At 33.3% G+C, this 26,073-nt stretch overlaps 1 protein-coding gene across 7 annotated transcripts in view; it reads left to right on the forward strand.

Moving 5' to 3' along the window:
* Positions 1 to 26,073, forward strand: part of PRPF40A (PRP40 pre-mRNA processing factor 40 homolog A (S. cerevisiae)) — a 45,435-nt gene that overhangs the window by 5,280 nt on the left and 14,082 nt on the right. For 6 of the 7 annotated variants that reach the window (XM_012726475.1, XM_004674652.2, XM_012726490.1 and 3 more), the window contains exons 3-16: positions 6,959 to 7,039; positions 9,054 to 9,084; positions 11,678 to 11,694; positions 15,157 to 15,267; positions 16,259 to 16,379; positions 16,611 to 16,664; positions 18,139 to 18,163; positions 18,833 to 19,204; positions 20,380 to 20,488; positions 20,831 to 20,895; positions 21,469 to 21,633; positions 22,697 to 22,805; positions 23,537 to 23,687; positions 24,427 to 24,560. In XM_012726475.1, the coding sequence (XP_012581929.1) occupies positions 6,959 to 7,039; positions 9,054 to 9,084; positions 11,678 to 11,694; positions 15,157 to 15,267; positions 16,259 to 16,379; positions 16,611 to 16,664; positions 18,139 to 18,163; positions 18,833 to 19,204; positions 20,380 to 20,488; positions 20,831 to 20,895; positions 21,469 to 21,633; positions 22,697 to 22,805; positions 23,537 to 23,687; positions 24,427 to 24,560 (1,545 nt within the window). The remainder of the gene's footprint in view (positions 1 to 6,958; positions 7,040 to 9,053; positions 9,085 to 11,677; positions 11,695 to 15,156; positions 15,268 to 16,258; positions 16,380 to 16,610; positions 16,665 to 18,138; positions 18,164 to 18,832; positions 19,205 to 20,379; positions 20,489 to 20,830; positions 20,896 to 21,468; positions 21,634 to 22,696; positions 22,806 to 23,536; positions 23,688 to 24,426; positions 24,561 to 26,073) is intronic. The other variant, XM_012726471.1, reaches the window with a different exon arrangement.

Below are 26,073 nucleotides of genomic sequence, written 5' to 3' on the forward strand. Positions count from 1 at the left end.
TTAAGAAGTCTTGACAGATGGATGCTCAGTAAAAATACTTGTTGAATGAATGAAGCATACTGTTCTATGACAAGCCAGAAGTAGTGAATGTTACATGTTTACAGTGGTTGCTTGTGACTTTACATTGTTACCATTATTGTTGTTTTTAATGTCTATCCTTTCACTGGGGCTTTTTCATCTGGCTACAGTTAAAGATAACATGAAATAGTTTTTATTTGGTGAATAAAACTAAGACACCTATTTCTGTTCATTTGAATTACAGGCAAATGTATTCGTATGACTTTATTGATGATCATCTTTAAGTTCTATCACAACTATTTCTCATACCTAGAAGAATTGATAATGAAATACAGGCCTTCAAAGAAATCCAAAGATTCTGTATCTTAGATTGTCAGATCTCACCGACTTCGGTTTTTACAGAATCCATGCCATGCCATTGAATTGGGCAATTTTTAGCCAGTGACAAAATGGCTTTTTAAAGGTTATCAGCTATAATTCTTAAATCTATTAACTTTATGCTTTTTTTTTTTTTTTTACTACCAAAGCACAAATAAGTTGTAAAATTGATTCACCCAAACCAGATGTGTCTATATAAATTTTGGGCCAGATTTTAATAGGTTAATGATTTTAGAAGATATGTTTATTTTCATTCTCTTTAGATTGCAGTTCACTAAGTATCAACTCACCTATTAAAAAACTTAGCTAGAGTAGTGTGTCTAAGAATGAGGGGAGGGAGATTGGTCACAGTATTGACATAAGATGTTGGGAACTCATGCCAGAGCCTTTTAAAGCTGTTTTTCTTCAGTATCTCTTAGTTTTATTTGGTCATCTTCCATTTCCCCAGTCTCCTTTACCCCCCTGTTATGTTTTTTTTTTTTTTTTTTTGTTCCTTGCTTTTTTGAGTGGGTGGGGGACTTTAACTCATTAAATGGAGTTAACTTTCTGTGGAGAAATGCTGAATTGAGTTTACTTAATCCATTAGTCCGTTCTTTCAAAGGGAAAAAACATCCTCCAAATGAGTTAATATTAACACATACAAGTAAAGTACAAATATTTATTAGGTAGTGGGTTCAGAAAGGAAAGGACAGATTTCAACAAGAAAACCTGTTGAGTGAGTTTGTTTGTTAAAAATATGAATGACAAGACTTCCAGTTATGATTGGTGATAGTAAAGATTTGATTCTATGTATGTCCTATAGTTTTGCACTGGTGTTTTAAGGTAGATACTTTTGATTTTTTTGGTTATGGTGTGAGTGTTAGAATGATGTCCTTACCCTGATTCAAGCAGCTTGTATACATTCCTCAGATGCCTGTCTGAACTATGTTTTCTCATCTCCTAACTGCTGACAAAATACATCTGAACATTTGGAAAGTTGGTGATGAATCTTTAATTTTTGTGTTCTTTCTTCATTTCATCAGTTAATCATGCATTTCTTTTGCTTATTTAAGAAAAGATTAATTGTAGTTAGTTGTTGGTAAAGATAATGTGTTTTGCCTGATGGGCTTGAAAGAAAATCTGCTATTTTGCTGTTATTCATGTCTCTTAAAAACCAAAATGGGCCCTTCCCAGGTGACTCAAAGGTATCCACAGTCAATGAAGTGAGTTCAATTCTCTGGCCAGGGAACTGACCCAAGTATGGCGCAGCACACCTCTCCTGTCCCACCTGTTGCTCCCCTGGTGATTCTTTTCTCTCTCTCTCTCTCTCTCTCTCTCTCTCTCTCTCTCTCACTCACACACACACACACACACACACACACACACACGTGGCCTGTACTAAATGCCAGCAAATGGTTATTTAGGTTTACTTATTTGTAGAAGATTTGGGTTTTAGGCCAGAGGTGGGGGAGGAGTAAGAGTATTCACCAGAGACAATGAAGAGCAAAACAGGCAGACTGATGAAGTATACTCCTGAGGGGAGCAGCGGGGGCAGGCCAGGAGAAGTCTGTCACGCTCCAGGGCAGGTGGGATCGAACTCATGCTGAAGTGGCCTTAGCCTTTTAGTGTTATGCTTTAACCCACTGCGCCACCAGGGAAGGCCCCCAAATGTTGACTCTTAACTGTTGAAATAATTTATCTTAGGAGTTAAGTTTTTTGGTTTTTGTTTTTTTAACAAATTCTCATCGCATTCATCACAAAATTTTTTTTATTTAACTTTTAAAACATTTTCCAGAGCATTTCATACTACATGTTAATTTTAATCACTAGTCTCTTTTTGGGCTAAAGTTTTTTTAAATTAACAAGCATCAAGATTGTGCTTGAAAACATTGATTTGGCATAGATTCTTTGGCCTTTGGTATATATGTAGTTGTTCTCTAAAAGATGATTTTTCAGTAATATCAAGATAATCATTGGGTGTTTATGATTATATGTGTTACGTGTAATAGAAAATTACCATTTTCTCATACAGAAATAAAGACTGGATAGAAAGTTATCTACTGCAGTGTTAGAGTTTATGCTATATCCATGTAACTTATTCTCTCTCTGTACCAGTAAAACATGCAATGAGACGTACTCTCTATTCTAAAGGTGCCCACAATTGAGAAGATTAAAAATAAATGCCCCATGTAAGCAGATAAATACTAGATTTAGTATTATATGTAGCTAAATTATTATTAAGGATTTGAGGGAAAAGTAGTTGGGAGTAAGCTTTACCTGGTCTTTGTATTCAGGGACTTGGAGACAAAAAAAGAGTTCGATAAATATAGAATAAGTTTTTTAAAGTATTTAATCTTACATGACTTAATTGTGTACAGTTTGAGCATCTTCAGTATGTTTAGAGCCTTTTAAAAATGACATTTAATTTCATTCAATTCTAAGTTGATTGTTACACATCCATACACAGAAGTTTTCTCTTTATATTTTCTCTATCTTCATTTAAGAAATTCTTGAGTAAGAGACAGTGGGCAGTGGATCACTAAATTAACTACTTGTCCATTTCTACACTTTTTTTTTTAAGGTTCCAGGTAGTAGGAGTGATAACTAATCTGTTAGGAATAAAACTCTGAGAATTCATAAATCCTATTGAACATGGTCCTGATTGTGATAAGAGAGTTGGATAGATGTTCAATTAAGTAAGTTCTATAGCAATATTGTAGAGCCAGAAGTGAACATGGTGCTTAATCGGGACTGACTTTTTTTAAATACGTTGATTCCTACTGACGATGATAGTTCTACAACATTTACTTAATGCCTTTAAAGGACTGCCATGCCTTCTTACATCTGGACAGGGAATAGATGAGAAGGGACGTAGTAAGAAGATACTTTGATTATATGAAGGAAAGTAATGGTAATAAAACAACTATACTGAGGTGTGAGTGCCTTGAGTGTGTATTGTCCCGTTTTATCCCTACAACAATCCTAGCAGGTGGATACATTTTATTCCATGTTATGGGGGGGGGGGGGAGAGAAAGAGACCCAGTTAAGTCAGTTAGCCCAAAGTTATGCAGCTGGTCAGTGGTCAAGTTGGGGTAACAATTCTGATAGTTTTGACTGGAGTGTACTTAATAAGCTGTACTAGGCTGCTTTGTATAGTATGAGATTGTCATAAGCTTACTGTCTTAGAATGTATAGGTAAGTGTGAACTTGAGCAATTCTAAACTGACCAGGTTGAGAATTTAACAAGTTAATTTTGAATAATGGCAATTGACTTATTAAATGATAAAGTTCTATTCCATGTGTACAACCATTTGTACAGATATTACCATATTTTGATTATATATTTCTAATACCAGAATATGATGAGTTTATATATAACTATAAATGCAGAGGAAGTAAGATCAAATCATTGCCTGAAAGGCAACCACTTTAAGTTACTAAGGATATTTACGAAGTTGTTGTTTGTTCCTATTTCCAATTGAGTGACTGTTTAGTTACTTCAAAAATGTAGTTTTTGATTGAGGCCTTCTCTGTCCTTTTGAATAAACATCATTATCTCCTTTAAAAAAAAATGTAGTTTTTGCATTTAGTGAAAGAATAATCATACATTCACTTACAAATTTGTAAGATAAATTAGTGGTGTAAAAAATAATCACTTGTAGGGGTCCTCCCTGGTGGCACAAGGGGTTAGCGCACAGCACTGCAAGGTAGCTTTGGCCATTTCAGTGCCAGTCGATCCCCGCCCCAGAGGTGACCCATGTGGCGTGGCAGACTTCTGTCTTGCCCACTGCTCCCCTCAGCAGTGTACTTCGTGATCTGCCTGTTGTGCTCCCCACTCTGTCTCTGGTATATCCTCTCACCACCCCTACACCTCTGGCTGTAGCCCAGTTCTGTATGCATAAGTAAATAAAATTTTAAAAAGTAGTCATTTTAAATACTATACTAATAAACTGCGGAATATGCTTTTTAAAATTTGAATTTAGCATATTCTAACGAAACAAGTAAAAAGGCATGAATCAGACATTTTAGGTTATCAGTTTGTAATTAAAGGCTTGCAGCAAAAATAGATTTTTGAAATTAACCTTAAATTAATCTTGTATCAATTTTTAAGATTTAATATTTAGACAGAAAAAAAGGTTATGTGATTTCTTTCTGGCCAGGAACAACTTTAGGAAATAATTATTAAAGAAAGAATTTTAAAGTGCCATTGAGGATCTTCACTTTTGTTTTTGTATTATTAGAAAAGTGTTCTAGTCAGTGCATATTTGTTCAACTTATTTGGTATAGCATTGATAAGACTGCTTTTATTACTGTGCCTTTTGTTTTCATTTCTTAAATATCTAGTTAAAATTGACACATGCTTGTTTTGTTTTTTTTAAGATTTATTTATTTATGGGGTACAGGTGGTTGAGAAGATTCACCAGAGACAGAGTGGGGAACAGAACAGGCAGATCTACAAAGTACACTGCTGAGGGGAGCAGCGAGTGTGGGTCAAGAGAAGTCTGCTGCGCTGTGTGGGTCAGCTTCCTAGCAGGGATTGAACTTGTGCTGCAGTGGCTTCGGAGAGCTTCATCATGCGGTGCTTTTATCCATTGTGCCACCGGGGAGAGCCTGACACATGCTTGTTTTTATCTAGTACCACAGTCTTCAAAATGGGATTAACTTAGACATTTTTAATAGTCTCAAATTGATGATGCTATCAAGTGACTGTCCTAAGTCATTGCAATGGTGGAAAGATTTTAACTTTAGTCCAGCCAGTTGAAGCCTTCATTCATCTTATATATATTGCCAAATTAATGAAAAACAGCAATCACAACATTTCCACAAAATAGATTCATCAGACATTGGGAAACGAACTTAAAGTTTTTAATTTGTCAGATTCTTAAAAATAACTTTCATAAGAAACAGTATTTTGTATATATTTGTCTTTCAATTCAGCTTAATATCACTTTGGGGTTCATGGTCTATATATAGTATTTACTTTCAGAATATATAGTTGTACCTCATTTAAGAATCTGTTAATATTGGTTGGGTTGAACAAATTTAACTAGTTGCTGTTTTATACCAAGGAAGGTGGAAAATTTTACTCCTTAATGTCTTTAATTTTTGTGAAAAATTGTTTGAATTATTTTTCTTTTAATTTTTCAAATTAAGTTTCTCAAATTTTCTTACAGTTCTAATATTTGTATATGTTAAAAGCCTTTGGTTTTCTTTTTAGGTTCTCTTTATTACCTTATATACATCCCCCTATAATCAATAACTTAGTATATAAAAAAGAATTCAACCATGCTTTGCCATTAGCCAAAACCAAATATGATTCTGAGGGTGTAACTGTCGGGAATGGGGAGAAGAAGGAACAAGGCTAGTTCTCATTTGTTTGCTCTGTCTCCACCATCACCTCCCCGCCCCCCATTTATATATTGATTATTTTCTCCAATTCTCTTATTCGGTGCATCTGTTTTCAAATGCTGAACCTCTGAAAAAAAAAGTTGACCTTGTATTCCAAGTTTTTTAGTTACATGATTTCTGTCAAGTTCTTGTTGAGCAATGTTTAAATAATATCAAGTGATTGAGAACAAAAAACTTCTTTCGCTTAATTCATTTAACACCATACTACTTTAATAGTTATTTTAACCTGTTTTTAGCCTCATGAGTTAAATTTCACAAGTATTATGTTTCAGTGTATGGGTATTCTTAACTATTTTCAGTAGACTAAATATTGTTGACCAGTATGCTGCTGCTTATACTTGTTTCTCAGATTGCTCATTTAATTTGAAATTGTTGAATAAGTGGATACATTGTTCCATTACCTATGATTATTGTAGATAATTTGTCTAACTCTATGGTTTCTTTAGATTTGTACATATTAAAATCAAAACTATTATTACTTGTCTATACTAACAAAGAGGAGCGTTGGATTAAATCCTATGGCAGTGGATGCTAACTTTGTGATTTTCATTCATTCTTTGTAGCCAGTATACATAGATTTTGGTGGAGATCATTGATAAACTAGGTTAAACCCTCAATTTTTTTTCAGCTATTCATGAATATGTTTCATTAAATATTTCTTTATAAGAAGAGGGGATTGATAATTTGTATTCAAAAGGATTATGTATTTGTGTAAAATCACTTTGAATTTGCGACACCTTTGATCTAGAATTATAACTTCTTTCACCTAGAGTTTTTTAAAACGCCAGATTTCTGTAAAGTTTATCTTGCACAGTTATTCAAAATCAAGGGTAACTAATAGTGGGGTGCGGGGGGGACTTATTCCAAAGGAAGAAGAAAAATATGAGTGTTGAATTTAAATTCTTAAATTTAGAAGTAACATGATGAACTTTTAAATACATTTATTAAATAAATTTGACTGTACATATGAATTCTAATATCTGTATTACGATAGGTAATTGATAAAAATTCATTCATTCAACAAGCACTTACTAAGCATACTATCCATATACTGTAGTATTAATTAAGTGGATTATAATATTTTATTTGTTAGCTTTAATGACAAGATAAGATTCTTGCAGTCATGTTAACTGCTTTGGTCTTACAGAGTAACTTTTTTTTACTTTTGTTCTAGATGCCTGGAATGATGTCTTCTGTAATGCCTGGAATGATGATGTCCCATATGTCCCAAGCTTCCATGCAGCCCGCTTTACCGGTAATTCTCTAAGACTGTTTCTGTGATGTTTTGATTACTTGCACATGTAAAATAACATGTCTGTAGGAAATTGTTAGCTTTCAGTGTCTCTGGTATACTATAACATAGGAACTGTAGTAAACTTTTTAGTTTCTTGACTGATCGGCATTTACATTTTTTCCACCTGTATATTATATGTGCATTCTTGTTTATTAATTCTACATTAAACAAAATTAGTGTACTGGACAGCATATTTCATCATTCAGAAGCCAGAATATTTCATCATTCAAAAGCATTGGATTGGCCTAGTAGTGTTCTAATCTTAAAGAGAAGACATGGCGCAGGGCCCTCCCTGGTGGCGCAGCGGGTTAAAGCACAGCACTGAGAAACTTAAGCCACTTCCGCATGAGTTCTATCCTGCCTTCCCTGGAAGGAGATCCATGTGGTGTGGCAGACCTCTCCTGACCCACCCGCTGCTCCCCTCAGCAATGTACTTCGTCGATCTGTCTGTTCTGCTCACTGCTCTGCCCCTGGTGAATCCCCTCACCCTCCGCATCTCTGGCCTGTACCCCAGCTCTGTATGAATAAATAAATAAATCTTAAAAGAAAAGAGAAAGAGAGAAGACATGGTGCTAATTAAAACTTGTTATAATATTTAATACTGGTTGCTACGTATTTTAATGAAGTAACATTTCATCTTTATATAAATGTTCAGATGTAAAGAGCTAGTTTTAGAATGCAAAGGATTTCTTTTCAGTTCCACATTTAATGAGACTTAACCTGTATCAGTTTATTTAAAATACCTTATTGATTTTTTTTAAAGATTTATTTATTTGTGCGTACAGAACTGGGGTACAGGCCAGAGGCTCAGGGGCAGTGAGAGGCTTCACCAGAGACAGAGTGGGGAACAGAACAGGCAGATCGACGAAGTACACTGCTGAGGGGAGCAGCGGGCGGGTCAGGAGAGGTCTGCCACACCATGTGGTCACCTCCGGGGCAGGCGGGAATCGAATTCGGAAGCGGCTTTAGATTCTCAGTGCTGTGCTTTAACCCGCTGCGCCACCAGGGAGGGCCCAATACCTTATTGATTTTTACTGGGTAGTATAGCAGTATGTGAAGAAGCATGATATTCTAAGCTTAACTTGTTAATTTCATGAAATCCTGGTAGATGTGACATTCCATTGGTGTGATAAGTTTGCAGTGTCTTATCCAAAACCCTTAGGACCAAATTTGTTTGAAAATTGGCTGTTTTTTCAAGATTTACTTTTTATTTATGCTTGTCTAGGATGTAGGCCAGAGGTGTAGGGGGCAGGGGATGGGAAGATTCACTAGAGACAGTGGGGAGCAGAACAGGCAGATCTATTCAAATACGCTGCTAGGGAAGCAGCTGGGGACACAGGAGAGGTCTGCTGTGCCATATGGATTAGCTCCCTGGCCATGGATCAGACTTATGCCATACTGGCTGGTGGTAGCAGGTAACACTTGACTTTAATCCCTGTACCACGAGGGAGACACCCTGAAAATTGTTTCAATATTAGAAGTTAATAACTTGTACATAACATTTATTATATACAAATCCCTCATGGAATTTCTGTAATATAATATTATGTAATATAATATTTCTGTAACAAAACTTTATAAATCTTTGCTTTTAAGCATATAAAGAAAGTGCTTGTGTCAAATTTAGGGGAGGATTTTTTTTCAGAGTTTTGGTGCAAAGTTGAAAAACTCTGGTTTTCACTTTTTGTATTTCAGAGTTATGTGTAAAAAAGGTTTTTATGTATAACTGATGAGTGTGTGTGTATTAATATGTATATATAGGCAACATAGATAAAAGTGCTTTAGTAGCTCAGGGTACTGCTGTTTTTTACAATGTATAGGAAACTCCAGGGATCTGAGACCACTAAAACTTAGTAGGAATCTTTGAGTCATTGACTTGAAAATTATAGTAGGGACTTCATTGTGCTTTCTTAAGAACTTAAGATAAAGTTTAAATAAGGTGATTATTTAAGGTGACTTTTTTTTTTTTTAACAGCCAGGAGTAAATAATATGGATGTAGCAGCAGGTATGTATAAAACTTATAGTGATTAATATTTGGCTTCATTTGAAGCATATTGGCTAGGTTATGTCTGTTAGACTTTCTAATCAATCCTGGTTGTTTTTTTTTTTAATTGCTAATTGGATCCTTAAGAAATTTCCATATATTTATTTTATGTACTTTTACTAAGTTTTCCTTGATTTATTTATTGTAGTTTTTTTTTTTTTTGAGGCAACATTGATTTACAATACTGCTTATATGATTTAAAGGTTTAGGTTTGCATTTCTTTTGAAACATTCTATCCTCTTAACCACTAAAGCAACCATAATCCTCCATTTCGCGTGAAATTCAGGGCAGGATTTTTTTCAGAGTTTTGATGTAAAGTTGCTTCTCCTGTTTTGGGCTCCCTGCCACCTTCGGTAACCTCAGTTCTACAGCCAAATTTCTGAGGTAGTTTTGTTTTGTCTGTTCATATGTTTTGTTTTTCTATATTCCACATGTTTGAAATCATCTGAAATTTCCTTCTGACTTAGCATAATCCTTTCCGTTTCTCATGGCAAGACTTCATCTTTTCTAATACACCTTAGTATTCCATTATACATATATACCATATTTTTTAAATCCGCTCATCTGTCATTGGGCATTTAGGTTATTTCCCTAACTTGGCTATTGTAAATAGGGCTACAGTGAACATTGGACTGCATATATCCTTCCAAATGATTGTTTTTGCATTCTTCAGGAATAAATACCTAGGAGTAGAGTTGTTGGATAATATGGTGGATCTATTTTTAATATTTTGAAAAACTCCATACTTCTTTCTATTGGCCCTGGACCAGTCTACATTTCCCCCAACAGTGCACAAGCGTTCTTTTTTCTCCATATCCAACAATATGTGTTCCTCGTTTTTCTGATACAAGTTACTCTCACAGTGTGAGATGGTATCTCATTGTGGATTTGATTTGTTTTTCACTAGTGATCAAAGATGATGAGCTGTTTTTATCATTTGCCTGTTGGCCATCTACATGTCATCTTTGCAGAAGTGCTCTTTTGCCTAAATTTTATTTTCTTGTTGAGTTGTTTGAGTCCTTTGTCAGATGTTTGATATGCAGATATTTTCTCCCATTTAGTAGGGTGTCTATTTGTATGGTACTGAAAAACTATTATAGTTTTAAATCAGCATGTATGGAAAAAATGTGGTTTACAAATCTACTTTGGCCTACACAGTTTTTTAAAGTTTATAGCTATTTGCTAACCTTAGTCTGCTGGCTTTACATAAAGATTCAGCTGATCTTTTTTATGTAAAGATTGAATTTATCTTGAAAACTTGTAGGATCTTAATAGTCATTGTTTACAGCTGTTCTTGTCAACACATTAGGTCCTTTGAATATTTTAACAAAAAACAGGTTGAAGCCATATTTTCTCAGCAAACATTGTGGAATGAAGTAGCAGGTTTGAGGCATAGAACATGTACGTTCATTGACCTTCTAAACTAATTCACTCATTTTTCTGTTACTGCACAGTTGCTAGTAACTTTGAAGTTTGTAAGGCTTGTGATAATTACATTTTATTTGCTTAGTTGCCAGTAGATGTTTGGTTTTATTGTGGCTGGTATATAATAGTGCCTCAGTTACTTAAGAATAAATAATGTCTCACAAATTTAATATTCCAGTTGCTTAATTTTATCCCATGGTTAGACTATAATTTTTTTCTGTCTTCACCATTACTAATGGCATAGTCAACCAAAAGATGTTTTAGAATTACTTAAGCTAAAGCAATATTTTGAAATACCTAGCATAATATTTTACCTTACTTAGATAAGCCTATTGCTAGTCAATTTTACTCTAAATTTTCCTGGAAAATTACCTTAATGCATGATTTTGCCTCTATCATTGACCTTCTTTTGATTGTTCTTGGATTTATACATACTGTTTCCTTTTTACATAGTCCTTTTTTTAAACATGTAATTTTAAATACTGGTTTTCTAAAATTAGAGATTATTCACTAAATGTGGAACTAATTTGCATATCTCCTTATGTCTTAAGACATTTTGTTAGTAGTTTAAGACAGTACTATCTAACAGAATCTTCTGCATTGATAAAAATGTTCTGTGATTTGTACTGTACAGTAGCTACTAGCCACATAAATTTCTTGAAATGTTGCTACTGCATAAGAGGATCTAAACTTTAAACTTCATTGAATCAATGTATATTTTAATTATAACTTTAACAGAAATAGATGGTGGCAAATTGATAGTGTATTATATATAGCACACATACGTAATCTAGCAGTCGAAATTGTCAAAAACCTAAAGCATCAGTCCCTGATACTATACTTGAGTTGTTTAACAAAGGAAGAAATTAGGCCAAATAAACAAAAAACAGGTAAAAATCATCTCAAACCATCTCTAAATAATTTTGCAGATTAAAAGCTCTAAGTGCTGAATATGCCTTTTGCATATTGATGTTTATGGGAAAGAGAACAAACACATTAAGACATATGGGACAGTCTTAAGGTATTTAGTGTGACAGAATGAAGAAGAAGAAATAATGTGAATATATATTTTTAAGGAGCATGGTTATCACATTGTAAACATTGTTCCTTTTTTTTTTTACTTTTTTAGGTACAACATCTGGTGCAGTAAGTACTTTTGGAATAATTTATTTCATTACACTTCCTTAGTCTACTACAGTGTTTCTTATTTCTGAAGATTTATCACTAGGTAGAATCATTTTCTTTTTCTCTATTCCAAAGTTGAAAAATTATTTGAAAGATTTTAAAATACAATTTGGATGGGACTTTGTAAGAAAAATGGAAGTAGATGCCATTTTTTTTAAAGGATTTGAATACACATTATATTTAGGAGAGAAACCGAAAATTAACCTAATTTTCAGTTAACTTTTTATTGAATGTATTCTTTTACAAAAATTTATGTACCCTACATTACTGTAAATCTTATGCAGACTTTTCCTAATACATAATACTTTCAAATACCTTTTTAAAGCCTCTAAAATTGTGATGCCAAATAGGTTATTAAAAATCGCTTGATTTTCCTTAGAAAAGGAGAGATTGATACTGTGTATTTTTTTCCTTCAATATTTGGTTTTAAGTTCTTCTAGTCTCTTTTGCAATTACTTCTACATGTGGTATCCTATTGCATCTTTTATGGTAGCTTAGGGTTTAATGTTGAGCCTAAATGTGACCACTTTATATTTATGGGGGTGGGAATAGTCCCAGTCAAAGTTGGTTATCTATTTTGTTTTTAAAGTACACCTTGATGACCAGTAATTTCATTTTAACTGACAGCATCAGTCATAAGAGATAGCTAGCTACTCTTACACCATCTTAGGTTGAGGAGTTGCATATACCAGTTGCAAATATTTTAATATATTAAATTTAGGGGACAAGATTTGATTGAGAGCTGGCTTTAAATATTTTAAGATTTTTTTTTGCCTTTTGCTTTAAAAAATCAAGTGGTTATAAAATGCCCATTTGTGCAATATTTTTTCCACTGTAAATGCCTGGGGGGTTTGTTTTTTACAAGTAATAGCTTAATATTTTGCCTGCTTATTTGAGTAATAAGGGCTTTCTGAGAACGGAAAATGTAAAATTATGAAAAAGTAAAGTTTTCCACATGAGCCACCATAGTTTATATTTTAGTTGTGTCAATTGTCTGTTAAGACATATTTTATTTCTGAATAGAAATCTTTTGTTATTGTTATTATATGTGAAACTCTCACATACCTTGACTCTCACATATCTTGTCATCTCTTTCTGACTCTTCCCATTTCTAATCCAATTATCTTTTTCTAATCAGAGTAATTTCTAAAAATGTGAGTCTTAGTGAGTACTCTTCTCATTTCCCTTGTTATTTTCAGGTAATCATACAAATTTCCCTATCTACCCCAGGAAAAAAATGTGTAAAATACAAACCCCGATACAATCAGAAGTTAAAATTATCTGGGATTATATTTCATTTATTTAAACTTTTGTAGAATTCTGTACTTTCCTATTCAACATTCCTATCCAAAAATAATGTATATTTAAAAGTTTATTATTGTTTTATCCTTTCTTTAGATACATGTGTCCTGTATGAGTTACATGAATTGGGAAAGCATATGAGATTTTATCTGTAAATTGTTTTAATTGTGATGTCTTTCTTATTCTGTAATTTATATGTTCCTTTCCCCCTTTTTTAGACTTAAATTTTTTTTGGCTTTTCTGGATATTCCTGCAAACCTTTTATATAAATTTTTTAATCCATTTATTAAGTTGACATCCCCCTCCCAAAAAAAAGTTTTGGTATATTAAAGTCCCAATGAATTTATGGATCGTCAGACATTTGTAATATTAAATCATCACATCAGTGATCATGGTAGTCAATCTTCTTTTGTGTCTATTCTACAGTGATTTGGAGCTTATCAGTAAGGAGTTGTATATTCCTCATTTTGTCAGTTTATAGATAATTGTATAAAATTCAATGCTATTTGAGTTTTTCTATGCAATGATTATTTTTATTTATCCAACCGGCTTGCTAAACTCTTGTTGTTTAGTGGGTTTTCTATGTATATTATCTATTCTCAAATGACAGTTGAGACTTCTCCTCTTCTAATTTTCATTCCTGTTTCTACTTTATTGTTAAGCAGAAGCTCTAATACAGTAGTGAACAATAGCAATATTAAGCTGGCATCTTTTTCTTGTTACCTATTTTAAGTGGTATATGTTTCTCCTTTAAAAACTTAGGCTGTGTGTGTGTGTGTGTGTGTGTGTGTGTGTGTGTGTGTACATACATGTGTAGAATTAACTGAGGTGTAGACCAGAGGTGTGGAAGGAGAGGAGTCACTAGCGACAGAATAGGGAGCAGAACAGGCAGATTTCACTAAAATACATTATGAAGGCAGGGGGCAGATAGCAGGAAAGACACGATAGGTCTGCTGTGGATTGGCTCCCTGGATCGAGATCAAACCCAGGCCATGGTGGTTATTACTCAGAGACTCAACCCCAAGGCCACCAGGGAGGCTTGCCAGTGCTTTTATATTTTTTACAGGTAACTAGGCATTTTATTTTGGTAAAGTAAGTACTTTATTGCAAAGTTAGAAATCATGATAGTTGTTTCTTTTGGGGTAGCGTTTAGATTAACAGGGCTTGGCCCATTCAAAGTGTCCATCTGAGTCTCACACACATGCATTCCAATCATCTTTAAGGGCAATTATCTGACATCATCTTGAAAATATGATACCCAGAGCTAGACCCAGCAGGTTTGGTCTCTCTAGTAAATCACTCATTCATAACATCTTTAAAACTTTTTGAACCCACTATGTCAGGTTTGATGCACATTTGAAAAGCCATACATATTTAATAATGTACAACTGGATGACTTGAGTGTATAAGTGTACATCTTGAAATTCACCACTATGAGAACAGGACCATGAACAGTCCATCTCCTTGCAAGCTTTTTTCTATCCCTTTTATTACTATGATTATGTGTGGGTGTGTGTCTCTGTGATGCTCTTAATTTCTTTTTGAGGCATCATGTCTACTGATACCTGAAGCTTTGTTTTTATTTTTTTGTTCAATTAATTTTTTTTCTAGTTTAACATAAAATTTTATCTCCCCTTTATTGTGTTGAGGCATTTTGATTCACACTTTATGCCTGTAAAATTTCTCCTTGTTGAGTAAAATTCTGATTTTTATCCCAAAGTCATAATCTTGGAATTAGACTTGTTGAACTCATGATTAATTCACCTATACTGCATTATCTATCATCTGGTGGTTCAGTCTGTTATCCCCACAGCATAGAATTGTATTGCTGAAAGCTTGTGTGTATGAGTTACAACGTTACTATCTATGAAGAGTAGTCCTATCATTTTAATTCTGAGGTTTCATGGAGAGATTCTAGAACCTGAATTGATTCATGCTGCTTTTGAAGTACTTTTAAAATACTGTTTTTTAGTGACATTTTTTCCATTTGTATTGATTATTCTGAATTGTCTAAAAAGTGTGACCACTTTATGCTTCTGATGTCTTCATATGGCTTTGTAATTGATACATACTTATTGTGAGTGGCACAGTTAAGTGATTTAAATCTTGTTATTTCTTCAGAAATCTATGTGGACTGAACATAAATCACCTGATGGAAGAACTTACTATTACAATACCGAAACAAAACAGTCAACTTGGGAGAAACCAGATGATCTTAAAACACCAGCTGAGGTAAAAGTTGTGGATTGTTAAGTAAGCTGGATCATATTTTTTTAGGTTTTGTGAATATTTGACAAGAAAGATTGCTGTGAAAACATTCAGAGAAAGAAGACAATGTTACAGTTGCACCAATCAGCAACAAAAAATAAATTTTAATTTTACTTAGTTAAGGGCTTTGTCCCTGATTAGAAACTCTTGTTGGGAAGCATTAATTTAAGAAAGGTGACTCATTTAAAAAGTAAATTGGAAGAAAACAAGGGTCTGCTTGCCATTTTTTTAAATTCTATTTTGAAAGTACCTATAGTGCCAAATGTAAATGTTTTTACAAATGATTTCTGCTAAATTCCTCTTAAGTTCCAAGGAGGTGGAGAAATGGAGATGAAATTAAATTATATTATTTCTCTTAGGTAAAAAGTTGTGTTTTTGTGGAAACAGTCAGTCCATTCCCCATCCTCCCCAAAAAAGAAATTTCTAAATTTCGATATATTCACCATTCCAAATATAGACAGAAGGTTGAAGGAATACACTGGGAAGCATGTGGTTTAATTAAAAGCTGTAGAGTCCTAAGAGTAACTGAAGTAACCAGATTTTACTTTATCCCCACATTGGTTTTTCCAACTTGTGTTAGTATTATGAGAAGTTTGTTTACTTATAATTTTTATCTAAAATGGGAAACAAATGACAAGAGAACAGACAGGATTTGAAATTCAAATAGACCTGGATTTGAATCTTCCCACTGTTCCTTAATAGATATATTGCCTCAGACACCTTACTTTGTATAAGTAAAGTAGGAATGCTTATTAGTAAGTACTGACAGTATTATTGTGAAGGTTAAATAACATTCAGTTCATGTAGCGTCACTTTGTGTAGGTGTCCTATAACTTATATTACCATCATGTCACAGCTTTGACATTGTGTAAGTTGGTATTGTCTAGTGAAACGCTGTTTTGAATGATGAATATGATGAGCATTCCTATTAACTAAAGGTTTTATGTCCCTTTAGCAACTTTTATCTAAATGCCCTTGGAAGGAGTACAAATCTGACTCTGGAAAGCCTTACTATTATAATTCTCAAACAAAAGAATCACGCTGGGCCAAGCCTAAAGAACTTGAGGATCTTGAAGGTAAAACAGGAAAAAATATTTAATGCTAATTTTTAAATATAAGTCATTCACAGTAAAAGTTCTTCACACATGGGATTGTTCCTAAAAGGTCTTGTTTCTTTTTAATTAAATTATTTTAGACTATGTTATACAATGTAACAGTTTTATGGGCTCTTATTTTCTTGTTGCTCTAGATCTCAGTTCTATAGATTTTAAATAGATTTTTATTTGATTTGATTCCACTGAAACTAGGATACCAGAATACCATTGTTGCTGGAAGTCTTATTACAAAATCAAACCTGCATGGTGAGCTGCTTTGATAATTCATTTTCTGTCATTTAACATTTTTAGAGTATGTCACTAATATTCACTAACCATGATTGGATAAATCTGCAGTGAGAAATCTCTAATTTGAAGAATTCCTTTCATTTCAGGGTTATATTATAAATGAGCTTCTAGTATTTAAATTTGTACCTTTTTTTAATCATTTACTACTGAAAATTGAACATTATTTCTAAACACAATGAGTGTTGATACATACATGGAATGTGACTTAACCCATTTTGCAGATAGCAAAGAAAACCTTGATCCTTTTCTGTTTAAATTTAGTTAATATTTTATTTGATGGTGTAGTTATAGTGCTGATTTTATTTACATGCAGCATTGCAAAACAGTCTAGATATGTTTGTAATAGAAGAATTAGAAACAAAATGTGTACAGAGGGAATTCTTTTTGATATCTCCAACTATTCAGGATACCTCTGAAAATCTAGAAGTACTTTCTACCTATTATTATAAAACGCAAGACTTAAAATAGCTGAGATAAGTGAGAAAATTCTTACTCTCATTAATCAAATTCTGATGTCAAAAATATTTAAGATTAGAAACATGATTGTAGAAGAATAGTATAGTACTAATAAAGTTATCTGCAATGTGGAATGTTTGACAGGAAAGAATTAAAGTTTTCTTAAAGGCATTGTGATCTTAAGTTTGTTTACCTTCCCCAGTGTCTCATTAACTTAATTATGTGAAAATAGGTTAGTGATAACTTCTTTTAGTATGTTTTCTTAGCCATCATAACCAGGTTTTCAGAGATCCTTTTCATGTGGTGTTTTCAAATATTTTCATAAAGAAATGTTACGTTTTATCATTTTACATAAAGCATATGATGAACAAATGAGGTTTTGTACCCCTAAAGAAAGCTTTAAGTAACTGAAATACTAATTGCAAATCTTTAACGATCAATTGTGTTTCTAAACTAGCATTGACTATAATATTATAGATAGGTAGATTTAAAGTTTATATAAGAAATATCAAGCTCATTTCTGATATAACCCTACTGAAAATAGTTGGTGTACATAATTGTCAATGCTAGTATATATATGCTGGAATTTCATAATGTGAATTTGATTCCATTTGAATTTAGTACCTAAAAAAAAAATCAGTTTTATCACTAAGGAAAGTACTGCTTTGTTTTATTTCAGAACTGCACAGTAGTTTTTTGAGAGCTTTTGTAATAGAAAACAGCCTTTTGGGAAATAAGAGTATGGGGAGAAACTTTCCTAAAAATTGCTATATATTGTCTATTCATTCTTTTCATTGTTGCCCTGGACCTTTGGAGCAAAAACTTGCTTTGTGAAAGTGGTGATTTTTTTTTTTTATTTAAGGATGATATATTAAATCTTATTGTGATATGTTTTCATTATCTCCTTTTAAATTTGTTTTCAGTGGTTATATATTTAAAACTACATAGTAGGTAACTTCTTTTTTCTCTTTAATAGCTATGATCAAAGCTGAGGAAAGCAGGTAAGCAATTTTGGATGTCAGTATGAATTTACAAAGTTACAAATTTGGTATGCCCTATATTTATCAATCTCTCTCCAGTTCCTTTATAATGCAAATAATATTTAACACGTTAGGCCTGTTGGTGATGTTGGTGGGAGATTTGAGGCGGGGACAGATATTTAAGATGTTCAAATGAACAATACTTTTACTAGTTAGTGATTATTTGAATTTGACTACATCTGTTATGAATTAAGAATATTTAAAGAAAAAGCCCAAACTTATTTGCATTAATTTGAAAATGAATGAAGTATCACATCAATTTCTTTTTTCTTTGGGTTTACCTTTTAGTTAGTAAAATTGATAAAATTTAAACTTCTTACAGAAAGTTATGATGCAAGTCAAATTTTGTGTTATAATACAATCTGATAGTTACTAGACTTTTAGAAAGCAGACTTTTGCATGAGGCTGCTTCCAGCCATTATCACAGATAGTTGTTGAATTAAATCAAGGCAGTATGCACTCATTCATTGATTTTATCTTTTTGAGTGGCTTAATACTTTGGTGGTACTGATTTTACCAAATCCTTTCAAGTTCCATTATTCATTTGATTTTGTATTAATTAAAAGTTTGTTTTATTTGACTTCATAATTAAATAATGAATGGCTACTTTTTTCTTTTTTAAATATATAGTAAGCAAGAAGAGTGCACCACAGCATCAACAGCCCCAGTTCCTACAACAGAAATTCCAACTACAATGAGCACCATGGCTGCTGCAGAAGCAGCAGCAGCTGTTGTTGCTGCAGCTGCAGCAGCAGCAGCAGCAGCAGCTGCAGCAAACGCCAGTGCTTCCACCTCTACTTCTAATACTGTTGGTGGAACTGTTCCAGTTGTTCCTGAGCCTGAAGTTACTTCCATTGTTGCTACTGTAGTAGATAATGAAAATACAGTAACAATTTCAACTGAAGAGCAAGCACAACTTACTAGTACTCCTGCTGTTCAGGATCAAAGTGAAGTATCCAGTAACACTGGAGAAGAAACATCTAAGCAGGAAACAGTAGCAGAGTAAGTTTTATAGCTTGTCCTCCCTAACTCCATAGCAAATTTCATAAACACAACAAATTGCCAGTTTAGTCACTGTTTATTGTTTTAGATATTCTGGAAAATTGAAACATAGCTGGTAGATTATGTACATGATATAGATAATGTTTTCTAATCAGAGTTTTGTGTAGTCATGCTATCAAAATGTGCCACAAAACTAATTAACAGAAGTTTTAGGAAACAGATTTCGGGGTAGAGTGACACAGATTTAAAGGGGTACCAAAAACCTTAGTAACCAAGATCTGTCACACTATGTAGTATTTTGGATCAAAATCAATTTTGGAACATCCATGATGAATACCAAATTTTTTTTTGTTAGAGAAAGGAACAATATTAGTGATTATTCTGCATTTGCCTCACTTTCAAATGTGGCCTAGCACTGTAAGGGACTTTGGTGTTGAATAAATAGGTAACTGTGGAAGTTACTACTCCACTAGATAGAAAGTATCTACTTAAGTGTTTAACTTTAAAATACTTTTGGGTTTGTTTTTTCTGCATTCTCTTTATATATTTTTATTTAGGAGGAAATATGATTATATAATTTCATATATAATTTCATCATAAAGGGCTAATAAACAAGTACAGTTCAGAATTCTTGGATATGTTAATTCTTTTTATTTGAAATCATGTTCGTCAAGTTTTCTCTTGAATTAATGAAGTATATATACCTTCACTTTGTGGGTTAAATTGTCACAGTGACTCAGCTCTGCAGTTAAGCCATAAACAGTGTATCTAGCTGTGTTCCAGTAAAGCAATATCTTCAGAACCATGTACCTTGGTTGGATTTGGCATGTGCGTTATAATTTGCTGAATCAATTTCATTGATTTGGATTGATGTCATCATCTTTATGTGTCTGCATGCTTTACCCAGATTCTCAGTTGTTAAGATACCAAAATGAAGACACTGAAAGTCTTATAAGCTATTTTAAAGGATTAAGTTGTACACTGGGGAAAATAGTGTCATATTTACTAGTTGAAAAACTGTACCTTTAATTTAGGGCTACTTACAGTCAGGCCTGATTAGGAGACTCAATTATAAATTTGTCAAATTATAGTAAGATCAGACATTTAAATAATTACTACATTTTTCTAAATGAAACATGTTTATTTGAGTAACAAGTAATATTTCAATTCTCAAGTTTTACTCCCAAAAAAGAAGAGGAAGAAAGCCAGCCAGCCAAAAAAACATACACTTGGAATACAAAGGAGGAGGCAAAGCAAGCATTTAAAGAATTATTGAAAGAAAAGGTATTTTTCATTACAGATTATTTATATAACATGTAATAATAAATGAAGTTACTCTTTAATTACTGTCAATTCCTGATTTCTGTTGAAAACATATCCAGAAACTTGCTGAAAGTAAAGCTGAATTTGTCTTGCATTTTTTTCTAAGAACATTTTGTGATAATGACTTTCAACCAGAAACTGTCTTTAAGTGTGTTTTCCAGATTTTCTTTGCTTCAATAAATTATTATTTCAAACTTCTGCAAAAAAAGAGCTTAATGTTTGCAATGAATACTCTTTGTTTCCTATTAAATGATCTCTACTAAATGTGTTTGAAGTTTTAACTTTTCATTAAATGGTTTTCAGCGGGTTCCATCCAATGCTTCATGGGAACAGGCAATGAAAATGATCATTAATGATCCACGATACAGGTAATAATTTGATCTTTTTACTTTGCTTTACACTTTGATTTTAGCAAGGCTAGCAAATTACAAGGATGGTGGTGTTTATGTCTGATATGAAAGAAAAGTAAAGGTTTATCATGTAATTTGGGCATACTGCTACCAATGAAATTAAAATTATTTTAAAGTAGAAGAAAAAATTTAAACGATTTATTAGTGCATGCAACAACTGGGGTACAGGCCAGAAGTGCAGGGGATGAGAGGATTTACCAGATACAGAGTGGAAAGCAAAACAGGCAGATCAACTGAAATACACTGCTGAGGCGCACTGTGGGTAGGGCAGGATAGGTCCACCATACCATGTGGGTCACCTCCCTGGCTGGGGATCGAACTTGGTTTGCATGGCTGCAGATTGCTAACTAGTGCTGTGCTTTAACACCTTGTACCATAGGGAGGGCCCAAGTAGAAATTTTCTACAACCATCTCTTTCATAACTTACTAAAAATTTTCTGAATTCATGAATTAAGTCAACTATATTTCAAAGGACTGACATTTGCTTATCCTGTCTTCACTTAGACTTACCTGATATTTTTTAATATTTAGTGCTTTAGCGAAGTTGAGTGAAAAAAAGCAGGCCTTTAATGCCTATAAAGTCCAGACAGAAAAAGAAGAAAAAGAAGAAGCAAGATCAAAATACAAAGAAGCTAAAGAATCCTTTCAGCGTTTCCTTGAAAATCATGAAAAAATGACTTCCACAACTAGATACAAGTAAGATTTTTAATGATGGATGGTATGTGTTTACTGTACTTTTTCGGATTTAGATATTTTGCCAAGTGTTGTAACTAATCCAAAGTAGATGTTCGTTAAATAAAACTAGGTGATGTTTAATTTGGCAGTTTCATGAGATATAAATCACTAATTAAGTCTGAAATTCAGCTTATAGACTTGCCAAGTTACTAGAAATTAAAAAGAGAGATCAAATTTAATAATAAAAACTTTATTCCTTTCTACTCAACATGAGGACTATAAATTTTGGTATTTCTGAAGTAGGTTCTTTTCATTAAGACTGATATTTTGAAAACTTGCATTCATAACATTCATTTTAGAGCACTTTTTGTAAAATTGTGGGTGATTCATTTAAATTTTGTAAATACACTTTTGTTATTTTTCTTGTACACTTCCCTGTTTTCCTCATTCAATAAAGCCTCAGTGAAAAACTCTTCACTAAGAGTTTAGCCTATTTCTTCAGTTGTCCTACTTTGCACACAAACTAAATTTGAGTTTTTGAAGTTTGTGATTTAGTTCTATAGACATTTTAACAGTCTCTATAGCTACCCTAAAAATAGAGATTGTTCTGACTACGGAAACAATGCTCAATGAGGATTATCCCTTATTCTGTGAGGAGAAATGAGATGCCTAGCCTGCTTTGTTCTTATTCAGTTATCCTTTATCATATAGTTATGGACTTCAGAGTGGAAGAAAGTGCTCCTTTTGTTGTTGTTGTTTTTAAAAGATTTATTTATTCGTATAGAACTGGGGTACAGGCCAGAGATGCGGAGGGTGAGAGGATTCACCAGGGACAGAGCAGGGAGCAGAATAGGCAGATCAACGAAGTATACTGCTGAGGGGAGCAGCAGGCGGGTCAGGAGAGGTCTGCCACGCCATGTGGTCACCTCCGGGGACAGGTGGGGATCGAACTCATGCGGAAGTGGCTTAAGCGCAGTGCTATGCTTTAACGCCACTAGGAAGGGCCTTCTTTTGTTGTTTTAAACTTGGTATGATAGTTTAAAATTAATTTGTATTAAAGTATAAAATTTATCTCTTTTAACAGAAAAGCAGAGCAAATGTTTGGAGAAATGGAAGTCTGGAATGCAATATCAGAACGTGACCGTCTTGAAATCTATGAAGATGTCTTATTCTTTCTTTCAAAAAAAGAAAAGGTATTCATTCTTAGTTTTGGTATTCATGTTAATTCTGTTAGGAATTAATAAAATGCACATGTTTATTAGTTACTTCATGTAGTTTATGTGATGCAAATTTATTAAAATTTTTATTTAGTCCTAAGCTCCTGAGACTTCAAAACTGGTCAGGGGCCCTCCCTGGTGGCAAAAGGGGATAAAATGCTGCACTAAGCGGAACTAGCTGCAGCCGCTTCAGTGCAAGTTCAGTCTCCAGCCAAAGAATGATAGTGTTAAGTAGTTGTTTCCATGAAACTTTACTGCTTCGTGAGTTTTAAAACATTTCTGTTTTTTAATATCTTTTTTTAATTAGGTCAAGTTTATACAATTTCAAGACACAGAAATGCAAGGGTTATAAACAAAATTTGAATATAGTTCAAAGTGGTTGAACTTATTAGCATTTATACATTGTGTGATTTGTCCACAGTACCATTAATTTTAAGATCATTTCTGTAATGCATAATAGTAGGTAGAGTGATTTATGGAGTAGGAGCAAAAGCATGGTTTCCTAATTCTGCCTTTAGAATAGAGGTGAAGGTAAGTACTAAACCAAGCTGTTAGGTATATGCTGTTAGGTATCAAACATAAAAGTGTTGATGTTTTAAGTAAACGGATAACACTTGAAATTCATCATCAGAATGTAAAGAAATCTTCACTAATGCAATTTAAGTATATTATTTTTCTTCAAAATTGTATTCATATTTTTGTTTTAGGAACAAGCAAAGCAGCTGCGAAAGAGAAATTGGGAAGCCTTAAAGAATATACTTGACAACATGGCTAATGTAACTTACTCTACTACTTGGTCTGAAGCCCAGCAGTATTTGATGGATAATCCAACTTTTGCCGAAGATGAAGAGTTACAGAGTAAGAATAGTGGCTAAACGGAGGGGGAAGTGTTTTTAAAAATTGTCCTGGGGAGAGAGTTCATATTTTTTTTAACCTGTCACTCACTGAATTTTCCATTTCTGAAAAAAATGTATTCTTTACAAATAGTATTACTCTTTCTAATACAGTTTTGTGGTTCAGGACAAAATTTATTGAATTACTTTTATTAGATAATCCTTGAACTGTGTTAATTATAGTTAAAAGTTAAAGTTGTGCTTTGGCATTTATATGTACCTTGGTAAGAACCAGATTATCTCTTTTTTACACATGCTATCTTGAGGTAATAGCCTTAGATATTTGCAAAAACTATATTAATCTTATATCGCACTTGCCCAAGATGTTTTTTGATCTACGCAGATTTTTTTTTTTTTTATTACAGCTCTTTTGATTGCCCCTTTGAATACCTTGTTTACTAGGTCATTTAGGATAGAACATTGAATTCTGTACTTAGAGGGTTAATTTGATATTCTGAAATTGCTGGGTTTTTTTTAAGTTATTATGTCATACACATGGTCTTTGTTTAAACATAATTGTCAGGATAATATTAGTTTCATCCTTGGGGAATTTTGCTTCAATGTTTGCGTCGATATTACATGTCATGTTTGAGTTAAAATATTTTGAAAAGGTTAATTTTAAATGTTTAGGGAGTTAATGCAATACTCAAAGTGCTTTCCCTACTGATATTTGATATTTTAATTTTTCTTACTAAACACTTTAGACATGGATAAAGAAGATGCATTAATTTGCTTTGAAGAACACATTCGGGCTTTAGAAAAGGAAGAAGAGGAGGAAAAACAAAAGAGTTTGCTGAGAGAAAGAAGACGACAACGCAAAAATAGAGAATCTTTTCAGGTAATTCAACTCTTTTCTAATTCAAGTTTATAACATGGTTAATGAGCTTAAACAATGACAAACAATTCTGAGATACCTATCCAGATCATGACAGGCTTTCTAACAGGATCCAGCTATATATATATATATATATATATATATAAAATCCCATAATTAATTATGAGTTCACTTAATGATAACAGCCATTTTAGTTTAGGGAGACATTAATAGAATACAGATAATTTCATATTCGAGCACTGGTAAAGTAGAGAATATTGTATTAAAATTGAGGCATGGGCCACAATTCTTATGTGCCATATACAACAAGCTAAAATTACTAATCCTTTATATAGGCATGTAGCTCATTTTCACCATTAGGAATCACTTTTATTTTGTCTATAACGGAGACTGTTATGAAGCATTGAACTTTTTACATAATTATTTTATCATATTGTCTAATTCAGTAATGATTACAACAGCAGTTAGCATTAGTAGATTTTTTTAGACAATTTTAATTTATAGCCTCATTTATGACAGCCTAATTTTCAAAGAGTAGCTAGTACTTTGTGTGTGCTTTGGTTAAAACTCCCTTTGTTGTACTACATAAAACTTTTGTTACATTGGTTAATATAGATGAGGGAATGGACTTAGAAAGGTAAAGTGACTACCCAATAAAGTCAGAATTTGAATCTGTGAAGTTTTAATTATGGAAAGCACTGTATTTGAATAAGTGCTAAGTTACGGTGGCTTTATTAAGAAATTTATGTCTTAAAATTTAAGTTATTTGATCTAGAGTAGGACAAAGCATTCTCTCTGGCAGTGTTCCTTAAAACTTAATAGGCATCAGGACTCTGCCTGGTGGCCCAGCAGGTTAAAGCATAGCACTAAGAAGTTGAAGCTACTTCTGCATGAGTTTGACCCCCACCCTGGAGGTGATACACATGATGTGGCAGACCTCTCCTGACCTGCCCGCTGCTCCCCTCGGCAGTGTACTTCATCGATCTGCCTGTTCTGTTCTCCACTCTATCTCGGGTAAAGCCTCTCACCACCCCCACACCTCAGGCCTATACCCCAGTTCTTTGTGCATAAATAAGTAAATTAAAAAAAAACAAAACTTAATAGGCATCAGAGTAAACTCTACCCAACCTTCCAAAGGCCACTAGCCATCTTAAGTACCGCAGCTAATAGCATTATTTCAGTCCTTAGTACGTAAGAACTTAACCTTTATTCTCTTGATAGGTTCCTTTATCCAAGTAGCATCTCAAAGGATCATTCAGGAGATTTTTAAGGCCAGGTTGTTGAGCCTTACCACCAAAATTTGATTCTTTATACTTGGGGGGTGGGTTCTGAGATTTTTGCATGTCTAATAGTTTTCTAAGTCATACTGATTTCTACTTACTGTATTTTTAGAAATCATCTAGACCATTAAGTTTCTTGAACATTTTTTTATATATAATACAGTAGTTATTTTTACATCATTTTGTACATTTTGTTTTTCATCTCAGTTGTAATCCCCGTGGGTTTCCCATCACCA

The sequence above is a fragment of the Condylura cristata genome, unplaced genomic scaffold (assembly GCF_000260355.1).
Source record: "Condylura cristata isolate star-nosed mole 26May11 unplaced genomic scaffold, ConCri1.0 scaffold00002, whole genome shotgun sequence".
NCBI classification, from domain to species: domain Eukaryota; kingdom Metazoa; phylum Chordata; class Mammalia; order Eulipotyphla; family Talpidae; genus Condylura; species Condylura cristata.